The sequence below is a fragment of the Hemiscyllium ocellatum genome, chromosome 3, assembly GCF_020745735.1.
Source record: "Hemiscyllium ocellatum isolate sHemOce1 chromosome 3, sHemOce1.pat.X.cur, whole genome shotgun sequence".
Classification (NCBI taxonomy): domain Eukaryota; kingdom Metazoa; phylum Chordata; class Chondrichthyes; order Orectolobiformes; family Hemiscylliidae; genus Hemiscyllium; species Hemiscyllium ocellatum.
Genome location: NC_083403.1, coordinates 44,764,035 through 44,778,696, shown reverse-complemented (window position 1 = coordinate 44,778,696; position 14,662 = coordinate 44,764,035). Strand labels below are relative to the sequence as shown.

Genomic DNA, 14,662 nt, shown 5'->3' with positions numbered 1-14,662 from the left:
TTTGAAGAGTTTATGCTCGAAACATTGACTCTCCTGTTGCTCAGATGTTGCTTGATGGATGTGCTTCTCCAACACCATACTTTTTGACACGTTCCCACTCACCCAAATTCACCTTCAGCATAAATACCATTTTTTCCTAGCTGTTTATGGTTCTGATGAAGAATCACTGGACTCAAAACGTTAACTCTGCTTTCTTCCCAGGGTTGCCTTTTTTGCCTGCAATTTTTAAAAATTTTTGTTTCAGATCTAGTGTCCAGTTATTCATTTTACTGTTTGACACCACTCAGCACAAAGCATCAGCCTGACTGACACCTAATCTAACACTTTTGACAATCACTTCCTCTAATACCCCAGACAGTAACAATAAGACACATTTATTAATTAGTGACTAGATTAGAGTGGTGCTGGAAAAGCACAGCAGGTCAGACAGCATCCGAGGAGCAGGAAAATTAACATTTTGGGCAAAAGCTCTTCATCAGGAATAGAGGAGGGATCTCCAGCATCACTCTACTCTAGACTCTGGTTTCCAGCATCTGCAGTCCTTGTTTTTACCTACACACTTATCAATTAGACAGCATTTCCAAACGGACAAACTCCACTAAGTAGAAGGACAGAGGCAGCAGATTCATGGAAGCACAACCTGCAAGCTTCCCTTCTGAGTCACATATCATCCTGAACTGGAACAACATTAATGCACTTTCACTGGATCAAAACTCTGGAGCTCTCTTCCTATCAACGCCGTGAGTCTACCTAGGCCACACAGGCTTCAGCAGTTCAAGAAGGCAACCCAGATCCATCTTCTTCAGGGTGACTGGGAACGAAGAATAAATGGTAGCCCAGCCATCAAAGACCACATCTCCTGTATGATTAGGGGGGAAAAAAATCGCCCACTTCATTTCAGCGCCCAGAGCCGAGATGCGGGTGCTGCACCGGGGCGGATGTGCTCAACTCTCAACACCTATCAGCATGGAAACAGAGGTACGCTGCAATATTTCTCCCAAACGTGTCTGCACTGGCTATCCCGTTGAGCACATCGTTTGATTCTGTATGGTCCAGCCTCCCTCCGTCCCCTGGCACCTTGTTACTATATAAATAATCATCTCAAAAACCCTTCTAAGTGCCTATGCTTCCACCGCAGTTGCAGTTGCAGCTGCAGACATCTTTGGCACTGGACAGTACTCCTTGGGGTTGTACAGTGAGCTGCAGCCTGCCCTGAGCTGCTGGAGGAGTCTCAGTAAGAGCTGCCTTTACCCGGGACACTGATGAAGTCGCCATTGTCTCCACATTCTCTTTCCGAACGTTGCAACATCCGCCCGCCGGCAGCCAATCAGCGCGCCTCTACCCCACCCCCCGGGCGGCCGAACGGCATCGCCATTGGCTGAGAGTCCCCCCACCCACCCACGTTTCCCCGGAGAAGAGATCAAAGGTCGGAGGTCGGAGGGTAGTTGTTGCTGCTGCTGCTCTTGCTGCAGCCCGGGCTGTGTAGAGTTTAGCAGGTGTCAGCGGTCGGATGGATCAGGCACAGTCAGACCGGGAATTGAGAGCGGATTCCTGAATTTTAGGGCCTGGGCAAATGATGGTATGGCTTGTCTTTTCCGAAGGTCTATAGCAGCGCAGGTACGTAGCAGTAAGCAATGCTCTTCACATACACTAATGCAGAGGTTCCATCCTGCGTGACCTTCAGTTGCTGCTTGCTGAGGATTTTCTTTTGGCAGTATATTCTAAATAGCCCAGCTTTTTAGGTTTTTCTAAATAACGCTTCATTTTTTAAAAAAAAAATTCGAAGCTGAGAAGCTTTATGTTATGCAGAATGACAAGACCTAAAGATCTTACTTTGTAAGCTTTATTCCTTTTTTTAAAAAAAAATGTGAAATGAATGTTTGTAGGTTGGAAGTGATATTCTCATAATCAGAGGTATAAAATATTTCATTTGATGAAATGTATGCTTAGTCAGTCAATTTCCATTAGCATCAGCAGTAAAATAAAGAGAAATATTTGGCATTTAATGATTGTATCTACAAAATCATTTTACCTTCAGCTGTTTGAAGTGCCAAAATGATTTTTTTAAAAATACTGATATTAATAAAGTAAATTGGATGCCCTCCTTTTCCCCATCACAAGCTCTGTCTGGGGCTTTGAAACTGTGGATAGATGCTGTTGAGGAATTCTTCATTCCACATTGTATCCCATAATCCAGGCTGTAGCTTCAATGCAGCACCCCTGAAGTTCTGCATCATTGAAGATGGCATCTTTGGCATGTGATTTAGACTACAACTATTGTTCACAATAACATAGTAGTTCCTGTGGCATTACTGAAGAAGTGCATGGAGTTGCCCTGTAGACCTGGTATTGTCCATGACCTTGTCACAAAAACAAAATCACTAATAATTAGTTGGACAACAAAATACTGGTATTTGAAATCTGAAATGACAACATAAACTGCTGGAAGCATTCTGGTGCATCTGTTAAGAGATGAACATACAGTTAACCTGGAGGATCACTGATCCTCACATCAGTTCTGATCAAGTAGTTGACTTGAAATAATAAGCCTATCTTTGTCTTTCGTAAGTGCTGTCTGTTGTGACTGTTTTGAATTGAAAATACTATGTTGCTTTGTGAAATATTTTGGGATGTTCTGTAGATGTGAGGAAATCTCCTGAGGAGATCTCTGCAGGCTGCTTCATCTATGACCTCCTCTCCATCGAAGGTCAGAAATGAGGAATGTTCACTGCTGATTGCTCAATGGTCAGCATAATTTGTGACTGTTCAGATAATCCATGTCTAGATGCAGCAAGACCTGGATAATTTCCAGACTTGGGCTGCAAAGTGACAAGTAACATTTGTGTCACACAAATGCCATTTCCAGTGTGGTACTATCTCCCTGTCACCCCTTGACATTCAATAGTGTTACCACCATGCAGTCTCCAGAATTTAACACCCTGGGGCGGGAAACTAACTGGACTAGCCACATGAATACAATGGCTACTAGAGCAGGACAGATGCTAGGAATTCTGCAGTGAGCAATGCACCCCATGACTCCCTGAAGTATGTCCATCATTTACAAGGCACAAGTCAGGAGTGGGCTGGAATATCCCTACTTGCCTGAATGAGTGCAGCTCCAACAAAACTCAAAAACTGACACCATCCAGGACAAAATAGCTCACTTGACTTGCACCATATCTGCAAACATCCATTCCCTCCATCACTGATGCTCAGTTGTGACTATCTGCAAGATGCACTACGGCAATTCACTAAGGCTCCTTCCAAACCCATGATCACTTCCATTTGGAAGGACAAGGAAGCGGATACATGGGAACGCCACACAGCTGCAAATTCCCCTCCAAAACACCCCCCATCCCGGTATGGAAATCCATCACCATTCTGGAATTCCCTTCCTAAAGGCATTGTGGATTGACCTCCAGCACATGGACTGCAGTTTTTCAAGAAGGCAGCTCCCACCATCTTCTCAAAGGAACAAGGGCCAGCGATATTTGTTGGCCCAGCTAAAGTTGCCCACAACTGAAGTTTTAGAAAAAAGATGTGAAGTGCAACATAATCTTCTTTCAGAAAACATGTATTTATGTTAACATCAATGGTTTACTACTTAATGCATTTCAACTAAACTTAAAATAATAGGATTAATGAAGCTGATATAATTATTAGACATTTACAGCACAGAAGGAAAGCCATTTGGTCCAAAGTGTACTTGTTACTCTCGGATGTGTTTCCCTCAACTGTCCTTTCAGACCATGAGTTCTGGATTATCACCACTCGCCAGGTGAAAATGTTTGACTTGAATCCTGTCTGAGCATCTTGAAATCCTCAAACTTTTTGACCTAAGTCTTGTTATGGACCTCTTAACCAAAGGGAATAGAGATTTCAGGTTCACCATTTCTAGAGTCCTGCATAACTTTATACATTTGGAGAGGTCTCTGTTCAGCCTACTATTTCCAAAATATGAGCTCGAGCTTATGCAACCATTCCTCAATGACTAAAACTCTCCATTTCATGGAATATCATTGTAAATGTCCTAGCATGCAGTGACTAGAACAGTACACAGTACTCCAGCTGTGGCCTCACCAATGTTTTACATAGTTGCAGCATACCTCAGCTAATAAAAGCAATGTTTCCATATGTTTCCTTGACCATCTTATCTACCTTCACAGGAACTTCGGGGACCTGTGAACCCACATAGCAAAATGCCTCTGTTCCTGTACACATCTCAGAAGATCCTGTACAGTTCTTGGTTTGCAGCTATTTATTGTACACGTCATTGCCTTATCATTCTTCCCCAAATACATTATTTCTCAATTCTCTGGTCTGAACTCCACTCACCACTGTTTTACCCAGGCTTCCACCCATTTTTAATCATGAATTTATAGAGGTTTACAGCTTTACAGTTCTGATTCCTAATTTATCCTGTAGAAACTTCAGGAACAGTGTATACTGTATATTTATTACAAGTCTTTAAATAGAAGATCTTTTAAATTGTCACTTCTGTTTCAGTGACACTATCCAGACCATTTGACTTTGTGAAGAGGTGAATGAGTGTGGCAACATATATTAAATTGTCTAAGTATTTCGGAGTTCTTTCTCTTCCTGTCCGTGTGTCAGATGTTTTCAGAATTCAATGTATCATTTCATGTGAATCTCTTCCGCTGTGTAGCTATAATAAATAGTCTTTAAATTGTTGATAGAAAGCTATATCATGTAAGATGCACCACATCATAAATATTATATGCAACCTTTTTTGGCATGAGATTGCTAACCGTGAGATTGTAATGTGGGGATTAACAGTGGTGTAATGGTACGGATAGAGAACTGGTTGGCGGACAGGAAACAGAGTGTGGAATAAACAGATCCATTTCTGAGTGGTGAACAGTGAACTGCATGGATTAGTACTTGGACACTAGCTGTTCACAATATATTTTAATGATTTTAGATGAAGAAGCTAATTGTAATATCTCCAGGTTTATAGCCAACAGAAAGCTGGGTGGGGGAGTGAACTGTCAGAAGGATGCAGAGATGCTTCAGTGTAATTTGCACAAGTTGAGTGAATGGGCAAATACATGGCAGATGAGGTATAAGTGGAGAAATGTGAAATTGCCCACTTTGCTAACAAAAGCACTCAGGCAGATTATTGTTCAAAATGACGATCGATTGGGAAAGGAGCTGAAAATGTGTTGCTGGAAAAGCGCAGCAAGTCAGGCAGCATCCAAGGAGCAGGATAGTCGACGTTTCGGGCATGAGCCCTTCTTCAGGAATGGGAAAGGGGGCACTGCTCATTCAGCAGTTGCTGAAAGTAAGCATACTGGTGCAGCAAGTGATTAACGAGACAAATAACATGTTGGCCTTTTGTAGTGAAAGGACTCAAGCACAGTAGCAGGGATGTATTTCTGTAATTGTATAAGGCATTGGTGAGACCTTATCTGCTGAAGGGTGTTTTTCTATGGAGGGGAGCACAACAAATATTTACCGGATTAAACTCAATCCCAGGAAAGAGTTGAGTCAGTGGGGAATCTCTCAAAAATCCATAAAGTTCTAACAGGACTGGACAGGTATTATTGCTAGACTATTAACCCTAGAAACTTAGCAAATATTCTGGCAACCCAAGTTAGAATCCTGACATGGCAGATGATGGAATTTATATTCAATTTTTTAAAAAATGGAATTAAGAGTTTTCTGACCAGGAAACCATTGTCGATTGTTGGTAAAACCCGTCTGGCTCACTAATATCCTCCAGGGAAGGAAATCTGCCACCTTCACGCAGTCTGACCTACATGTGGCTCCAGACCCACATCAACATGGTCTACTCTCAACTGCTCTCTGAAATGGCTCAGCAAGCCACTCAATTTGTTTCAATCGCTACAGGGTCGGCACAGTGGTTAGCACTGCTGCCTCAGCCCCAGAGACCCGAGTTAAATTCCAGCCTCGGGCAACTGTCTGTGTGGAGTTTGCACTTTCGCCCCGTGGCTGTGTGGGTTTCCTTTGGGTGCTCCGGTTTCCTCCCACAATCCAAAGAGGTGCAGGTTAGGTGAATTGGCCATGCTAAATTGCCCGTAGTGTTAGGTGAAGAGGTAAATGTAGGGGAATGGGGTCTGGGTGGGTTGGTCTTCAGGGTCGGTGTGGACTTGTTGGGCTGAAGGGCCTGTTTCCACACTGTAAGTAATCTAATGTAATCTAATCTAATCTCAAAAAAAAGAAATGAAACCAATGGACCACCCAGTATCAACTGAGGCATCAGAAAAGACAATGGCAGGCAACAGCCCTGTTGACCATGCAGAGTCCTCCTTACTAATATCTGGGGGCTAGTGCCAATATTGGGAGTCCTCAATACTTAACCCTATGAAGCCTCATGCTTGAGGTTAAACATAGACAAGGAAACTTGTTGTTGATTACCATTCACTGTGCTCTCCTGGCTGAGGAGTCTGTATTCCTCTGTGTTGAACAACTCTTGGAGAAGCACTAAGGGTGGCAAGGACTCAAATGTGCACTCGGATGGTTTTGATTTCAATGTCCACCACCAAGAATGGCTTGGCAGCAGTACTACTGTTCCCATTGGTCGAGACCTAAAGGACATAGCTGCTGGACAGGGTCTGCAGCAAGTGGTGAGGGAACAAACATTCTTGACCTCATCCTTACCAGACTGCCATCTGCAGAAGCATCTGACCATCTATCGGTAAGAGTGATGATCACACAGTCCTTGTGGAGATGAAGTCCTGTCTTCACATTGAGAATAACCTGTGTCGTGTTGTGTGGCATTATCACCGTGTGAAATGGAATAGAGTTCAATAGATCTAGCAACTCCAGACTGGGCATCCATGAGGCACTATGAACCATTCTCCAGCACAATCTGCAACCTCATGGCCTGACATATTCCCCATTCAACCATTACCATCAAGCCAGGGGATCAACCCATCTACCCAAGTTCAATGGGGAGTGCAGGAAGGCATGCCAGGAGTATTACCAGGCATACCTAAAAATGAGGTGTCATCCAAATGAAGCTACCAAACACAACTACCTGCATGCTAAGCAGCAAGTGATAAAGCTAAACTCTATCCCACAAACAGCAGATCAGATCTAAGCTCTGTAGTTCAGCCACATCCAGTCATGAATGGTGGTGGGCAATTAAACAACTCACTGGAGGAGGAAGCTGCACAAAGGACCCAATACCCAGCATGAGCCAAACTAACGTAGTTTACAAAATACCATACAAGGACTGCACAAAACACTATATAGGACAAACAGGAAGACAGCTAACAACCCGCATCCATGAACATCAGCTAGCCACAAAACGACACGACCAGCTATCTCTAGTAGCCATACACTCAGACAACCAGCAACATGAATTTGACTGGGAAAACACCACTATCATAGGACAAGCCAGACAGAGAACAGCCAGAGAATTCCTAGAAGCATGGCATTCATCCCCAAACTCCATCAACAGACACATTGACCTGGACACCATATACAAACCACTACAGCTGAAACTGACACTCGGAAACGGCAAGAACATCCATCAACAGACACATCGACCTGGACCCCACATACAAATCACTGCAGCTGAAACTGACACCCGGAAGCGGCAAGAACAAACCAATATAAATACCGGAACAAACATCAAAGCAGCGCTTCACACGAGGCTCCAACAGCACTGATGTTCCCTAGCCAGGGAACGAAACGTTTGCAGCAAAAACTTCCAGCTCGGCGAGCAGAACCACAACATCCTCACCCCCTCTGATGGAAGAGCCCAATCCATCAGTGCAAAACATAAGGCTGAAGCATTCGCCGTAAACTTCAGCCAATTTCATTCACTTCACATGACGTCAAGAAACAATTGGAGGTACTGAGTATAGCTATGGGCACTGGCAATAGTACTGAAGGCATGGGCTCATGGACTTACCAAGCCCTTCCAGTACAGTTACAACGCTGGCATTTACCTGACAGGAAAATTGCCCAAGTACACATGAAATGCAGGACAAATCCAACCCAGCCAATGACCATCCCATCAGTCTGTCGATAATTAATAAAGTGACGGAAGGTAACGTCCAGTTTGGCTTCCACCAAGATCTTTCAGCTCCTGATGTCATTGGTTCATGCAAGGATAAAAGGGCTGAATTGCAGAGGTGACAGTGATAGCCCTTGATATCAAGGCAGCGTCCGACCAAGGAGCTCTAACAAAACTGCAATCAATGGGTATCAGGGGCAACCTCTCCACTGGTTAGAGTCATAGCTAGCACAAAGGAAAATGGTTGTGGTTGTTGAAGGTCAGTCATCTTAGCTGCTGGGCATTTCTGCAGGTCTTCCTCAGGGTAGTGTCCTTGCCCCTCATCAATGCTTTAATTACCTTCCCTCCATCATAAGGTCAGAAATGGGGATGTTCAAACATCCGTAAACAATGTTCAGCGCTATTTGCAACTCCTCGGATACTGAAGCAGGCTATGTCCAGCTGCAACAAGATCTTGGGCTGACAAGTGGCAAGTAACATTCATTCCACATGAATGCTAGGCAATGACCATCTGCAATAAGAGACCGTCTAATCACCACCCCTTCACATACAGTGGTGTTACCATCACCAAGTCACTGAATAGCAACATTCTAAGGGTTACTATTGACCAGAACTCCCTGAACTTGCTGTATAAACAAGAACAGGTCATATGCAATGAATACTGTGGCGAGTAAGTTGCCTCCTGACTCCCCAAAGTCTGTCCACCAGGCGGTGTCTGCAGGACTCCCCGGCAGTGAATGTGATGGCAAGGCGAAGGGGCTCTGGGTATGGCTGACCGCTTTGTGCTGATGTTGGACTCTGTGTCAACGTGGGGAAAGGGTCTGATCCACATCCGTAGCTCAAGCACTTGAGGACTGTAATTTTGAACTTTTAAATTTTTACCTTGATATTCTTTTGAGTTCGTTTCTTTTCTGTCTTTTTAAGATGGCACCAATAGTGACGACATTACGCAACATTTTCACAGTATTTGTCACAATTACATGAAATGAGCACCTGATAATAAATCAATTAACATCTAGAAGTACAAGGACAGCAGATAGATGGGAACACCACCACCTGCAAGTTCCCCTTCAAGCCACTCGCCATCTTGACTTGGAAATATACCGCCTTTCCTTTACTGTCACTGGGTCAGAGTCCTGGAGTCCTCTCCCTAATGGCATTGGGGATCTGCCCACAGCAGGTGGATTGCAGTGATTCAGGAAGACAGCTCACCACCACCACCACCTCCTCCAGGGCAACTTGAGCTGAACAATAAATGCGAGTTAATGCCCAAGCCCCATGAATGAATAATTTTTCTAAAAATAAAATGCAGGGAGGATGTTCCCGATGATGGTGAAGTCCAGAACCAGGAGTCACAGTTTAAGGTTAGGGGGCTGAACCATTTAGGCCTGAAGTCCAGAGAAATTTCTTCACCCAGAAAGTGGTGAGCCTGTGCAGATCTCTGCCATGAAAAGACGTTGAGGCCATTGTTTTAAGAAAGAGATGGATATCATTCTCGGGCTAAAGGGACCAAAGGGTATGGGATCGGTACCAAGTTAGATGATCAGCCATGACCATGTTAGACGTTGGGGTAGGTTTAAAGAGCTAATTGCCTACGCCAGCTCCTATTTTCAATGTTTCTCAAATCACTAATAGCATCATTATTTGACTGTTATATGAAGTGTACAAATAGTTAACATCCTCATTGATGAGCACACTCATTCAAAGATGTTTTAACTGTTACATAAATGAAAGGAGCCTGTGGTCAAATATCAAATAGTAATGAGATCATTAAAGTTTTTTAAAAAAACCATGCAAGCCAAATTACACTTCAATAAATTGCCAATTTAACGTGATGTGATTAAATTGCAGCCACATACCTCAGGTGCTTATTGCTGTTTACATATTTAATAACATTTTGAATTGTCAAAATTTTGGAAAATTCAGTTTACATATTCTCAAGTTTACTCTAATTGTGTTGTTTTTCTTAGCTTTCCAAAGTCCTGGGGACCTCTACAGAGAAGCTTATTCCTATGGTGTCAGCTGTTCCTGTCTCCAAAAAACAGTAATTTAACCATTTTTTGTATTTTATGTACACTGTTGATTTAGATTGCATTAATAAAATTTAAAGAAAGTGCACCTTGATGCCTTTGTAACGGTTTAGTTAGTATGTAGCCTAAAGTGACACAGTTTTCCTATGCTCAGTCATGTGATTGTCAGGGATGCATCCTACTTTCAGCCCCTTTAATTCACCTCGACTTGCCTCCTCCAATTCCCGCCCATCAACTCTCCATCCACTCTGTACGCTATGCTTTGCCAGTCATTGTTCACATAGATATTGCTCCTCTGTGCTTGGTTGAGTGCAGCACATCAACACTGTGTGCATCTGACCATGATTGGGATTCAATGAGTAATAAATAAATGCTGAATGAACTTGCTGACTGGGAAATAAACATTTTTAGACTCATGGAGCAAAGGAAGGAAAAACAGCAAAGTAAAGGGAAAAGTTTAATGTTGCTGAAATAGCTCTCTTTACTGAGGAGGGACTCATGTTAACCATGTAATATTTATGATGCTTTATAGGCATGTTTTACAAATCATGAAAACAAATAATGTAAATCTTTTGGAAGTTCCTTGACTGCTTTTGAATTCGGAGTATTTAAAAATATCCAGGTGCAAGCAAAGATCAAGATTGAAAAGAATAGGGCAAGATATGAGGCAAAACCATGTGTAGTGCCACGCTGTTTTTTTTATTGGAAGTCTGAAGATCATCAAATAAAGGGAACGTTTCAAAGAAAACTTTGTTCTGGAAACAAATGTATTCAAGGTCATAGGTTGCGAATATAGTGCAACTATAATTGACACTTCATAGGCCAGCACTTCTAAGTGTATCTTATGTGTTATTCTCGTAATTGCAATATAAATCATTTTCAAACAAAAATTTTAGATTTCATTCACCTACTTTCCATAAATTCATAGTTAGCTTTCTGTATTTTCAATTTTAAATATTGAATCTCTTTTTATGTATAGATTCAGATTTCCTATTTGAGTCCAATCTCAATCTCTGGCATAGGAGTAGAGCTGAAAGGCATTTTGGATTTGACCTCCGTTCTGGTGAGCTCAGAAAATAATGATTTTGGTTTTCCCGATGCTGACCTGAAAGAAATTACCGTGCATCCAAAATTTGATGCAGGCCATGCGGTACTTGAGCACAGAGACAGAATGACCTGTAAAAGTGATTGATTAGATTAGATTCCCTACACTGTGGAAACAGGCCCTTCAGCATAATCATGACCCTCCGAAGAGTAACCCACCCAGACCCATTCCCCTCTGACTAATGCACCTAACACTATGGGCACTTTAGCATGGCCAGTTCACCTGACCCACACATCTTTGGATTGTGGGGGGGAAACGAGTGAGGAAACCCACACAGACACAAGGAGAATGTGCAAACTCCACACAGACAGTCACCCGAGGCTGGAATCGAACCTGGGACCCTGGTGCTGTGAGGCAGCAGTGCTAACCACTGAACCACTGTGCCAATGGTTCCTGGAAGCTGATCTCCTGTTTGTAGCTGGTGTAGATAAATAGGCTCCTCCTGCCCTGCAATTTTCCAATTTTTAAATAATTCCACCACCAATGAATGTGCTTTCTTGCTTGTTTCTCAGATTATTCTTAATCTGGTTTTTGGTTATCTGTCCTAAAACCCTCCACGTGTGGCATGGTGTCAAATATTGTTGGTTAATGCTTCTTTGAAGCAGCTTCCAATGCTTCATTCTGTTAAAGACACCATATTATTGCAAGCTGTTATCCCTACTGATGGGGAAGACCCCGATAAAGGGTATGAATGATGAAATTGTAAGGGAGGCAGATTATTGGAACAGAATAAATGTGTACATTCAACGACTTGAATCTTGCTGTTGCAATGACAGTAACGCTGGCAGTGCTGTCGTAACTCCACTGAGACCTGGTGGCAAATGTCTAGTTAGACACGGAACACCACTGTGTTCTCCTCAGAATGCAAGCAATTAGAAATTACAAAACTGAGAAAAACCCTTCCATTCCTGCACGCTTAATCTTTCTGTAACAAGCTTTATGTGAAGTAAAGCTGGGGTTTTATAACTGACATCCTACCTTCATTGTTATTTTGAGACATCCTCACTGTTGTAAAAAGATGAATTTTAAATATTTATGTATAAATATAGGCCATTCAGCCCCTCGAACCTGCCTCCCCATTCAATAAGATTACAGCTGATGTGATCCCAACCTCAAATCTGCCTTCCTTCCTGCCTGCCTCTGATAACTTTTCACCATCGTGATGGGGAATTCTAAATGTGAAAGAGAAAGTTTGCATACAGTACTTCTATTTTCTTAATCTCGTGTGTTGCAATCCATTATTGGTCTATCTATAAAAGCTGAAAATGCAAAATCAAGCAATTCAGTGATATATGCTTCCCGGTTTGCTCTTTGTAAGAATGCATCAATGTGATTTGACAATACCAGTATTATTGGTATTATTGAAGCCAGATCTCAATTGCTGTCAGCAACTGGATAGCTGTGCTGCAGAGCTCTGTAGATTTTTTTTGTTGGCAGGCGTTTTAAAATTAGCAGCATATGACCTAGCATGCTTGCAGTCAATGCTAAAACAGTGAATCGATCCATGCTTCTATTGTGTGCCAGTCACTGTGGTGTTTTTCCAACCTTGTTGCAGAATCAGTAGCTTCTGCAGGCTGGCTGTAAAACCACTGCATCCTAATGGCCACCCCAAGGAACTCCTGTTGTGAAGAAGCAATGCGTTACCAATGGTGAGAAATCAGTGTTGTTAGCAACGAAAAAAACTGTTCCACAGCGTTACACAAAAAAGCAACAGGCAATGAACTGTAATAGTCATTACAGTTGACGTGACGGCCAGTGTCATGACTTTTTAAAAAAAGATTTTGGAAGATTTTTAAGATGGAGACTAACCGAGTCTTCTGCAGATACTTTTTTTTAAAAAAAATACCCAACTCAGCATACAAATAGATAAGCCAAGGCAATCAACCCCACTTCCCACCTGATAATGGAAGATGTCATTGAAGCATCTGAAGGTTGTTCAGTCTAGGACACTACCCTGAGGAACTCCTGCAGGGACATCCTCAGACTGAGATGATTGGCCTCCAACTACCGTAACTATCTTCCTTTGGTCTAGGTGTAACTCCAACAAGGAGAGTTTAGAAATGAAAAATAAAGCCAAGCTGATTTAAGAATTATGATTATGTTTTTCTTTCCTGATTTTCTTATCCAGTTGTCTGAAAATCCAGCGCACTTTGGAAAATATGGATGGTAATAAGATCAAAGTTCACCATCTTTTTGTTTCTGTTTTGTGTGACCTATTTAAATAATGCTGGAGTTTAAAACAACAAATACCTGTACCTTATTAGAGGGCCAAGGCCTGATTGAGCTGATTCTGAGCCAGAATTAATGTAATAGTTCATGGAAAATATTGCAAATATCCACTCATGAAAGGCAGTTTGAAAGTAAAAACTTGTACTGTGTGTAGCATTTTTTTCCAAGCCCACTGGATCACCCAGAGTACCTTACAAACATTGAAGGACTTTTCAACGTTGTTATTACAACTGTTGTAATGTAGAAAATGTATTAGTCAATTATATCACAGCTACTCCCAAATACAACAAGCAGTAATGAGCAGACAGCCTGTTCTGGGATGTTAAATAAGGGATAGATGTTTCCAGGACACAGGGGATAATCCTCCTACTCTCCTTCACAGCAGTGCACGGGATACTCTAAATCTAATGAAGGATAGATGGAGCCTCCGTTTATTATCTCACTAAAAGTCGGCTTTTTGAATCCGGACCTTTAGGACCACCAAACTTGTTAGTCACCGGGGTGTAGGTGATACACTGTCTGCTTTGGAGAAAACAGAAAGACTGCATTTATTTGCAGGATTACAAGTAACTCTGTGTAATAGCCACATACCTCCATCTTATTCATCTGTCCAGAAACAGCAGCAGTTTTCTTTTGGTAAGGATGAACGTTTGTTTTTTGCCTTCGCTATTACCAGGAATCCATTCCATGCATTGATTTCTCTTTTTCATTTTGGAGAATAATATCAGTACCCCATTCTGCCTTTTGCTAACTTGAATCTTCTTGCCATACCCTTTCAATTTACATTCAAATGATTCTCAAATGATCATATACATCTCCTATAAGGCCACTTCCTAGAAATTTCCTTTGAAAAATTGAAAATAATTTAAGAACATGTCTGAACTCCACCTTATCCAAGTCCTAACTGGCCCGTACATTATCCTGAGATACTACTTAGTTGTATGTTATAAAATCAGAGGAAACAGCCCCTCAACATCTATCTGTTCATGTTCTCTATGAATTATGTATGTTTCAATAAGATCTCTTTTTCAAGCATTTAAATTCAAGGCAGTATAGGCTCAGTCTACACCATCTTGCAGTCATCATTCATTACTCTGAGGATTAAAGTATTAAATGTCTCCATCAAGTCTATGACCAGAACTGGATGTAATACTTGAGGTCTGCATTTGACTCAACCTCTATACAGTTTAACCATATTCCATTGGAATTAGTTTTTCTTTGTGATATAATTCAGCGTTTTAGTTGATGATGATTGTTGTGCTAAATTGCCAGGATGTGTTTAGTTGAATG

At 42.0% G+C, this 14,662-nt stretch overlaps 2 protein-coding genes across 3 annotated transcripts in view; one reads left to right on the top strand and one right to left on the bottom strand.

The window, feature by feature from the left end:
- orc3 (origin recognition complex, subunit 3) overlaps positions 1-1,309 on the bottom strand; it is a 70,146-nt gene extending 68,837 nt beyond the window's left edge. For both annotated transcript variants that reach the window (XM_060856917.1, XM_060856920.1), the window contains exon 1: positions 1,252-1,309. In XM_060856917.1, coding sequence (XP_060712900.1) covers positions 1,252-1,275 — 24 coding nt within the window. In that variant the 5' untranslated portion in view covers positions 1,276-1,309. The remainder of the gene's footprint in view (positions 1-1,251) is intronic.
- Positions 1,310-1,439: 130 nt separating this feature from the next.
- rars2 (arginyl-tRNA synthetase 2, mitochondrial) overlaps positions 1,440-14,662 on the top strand; it is a 71,304-nt gene continuing 58,081 nt past the window's right edge. The window contains exons 1-2 of the mRNA XM_060849745.1: positions 1,440-1,617; positions 9,979-10,052. Of these exons, the coding sequence (XP_060705728.1) occupies positions 1,582-1,617; positions 9,979-10,052 (110 nt within the window). The 5' untranslated portion in view covers positions 1,440-1,581. The remainder of the gene's footprint in view (positions 1,618-9,978; positions 10,053-14,662) is intronic.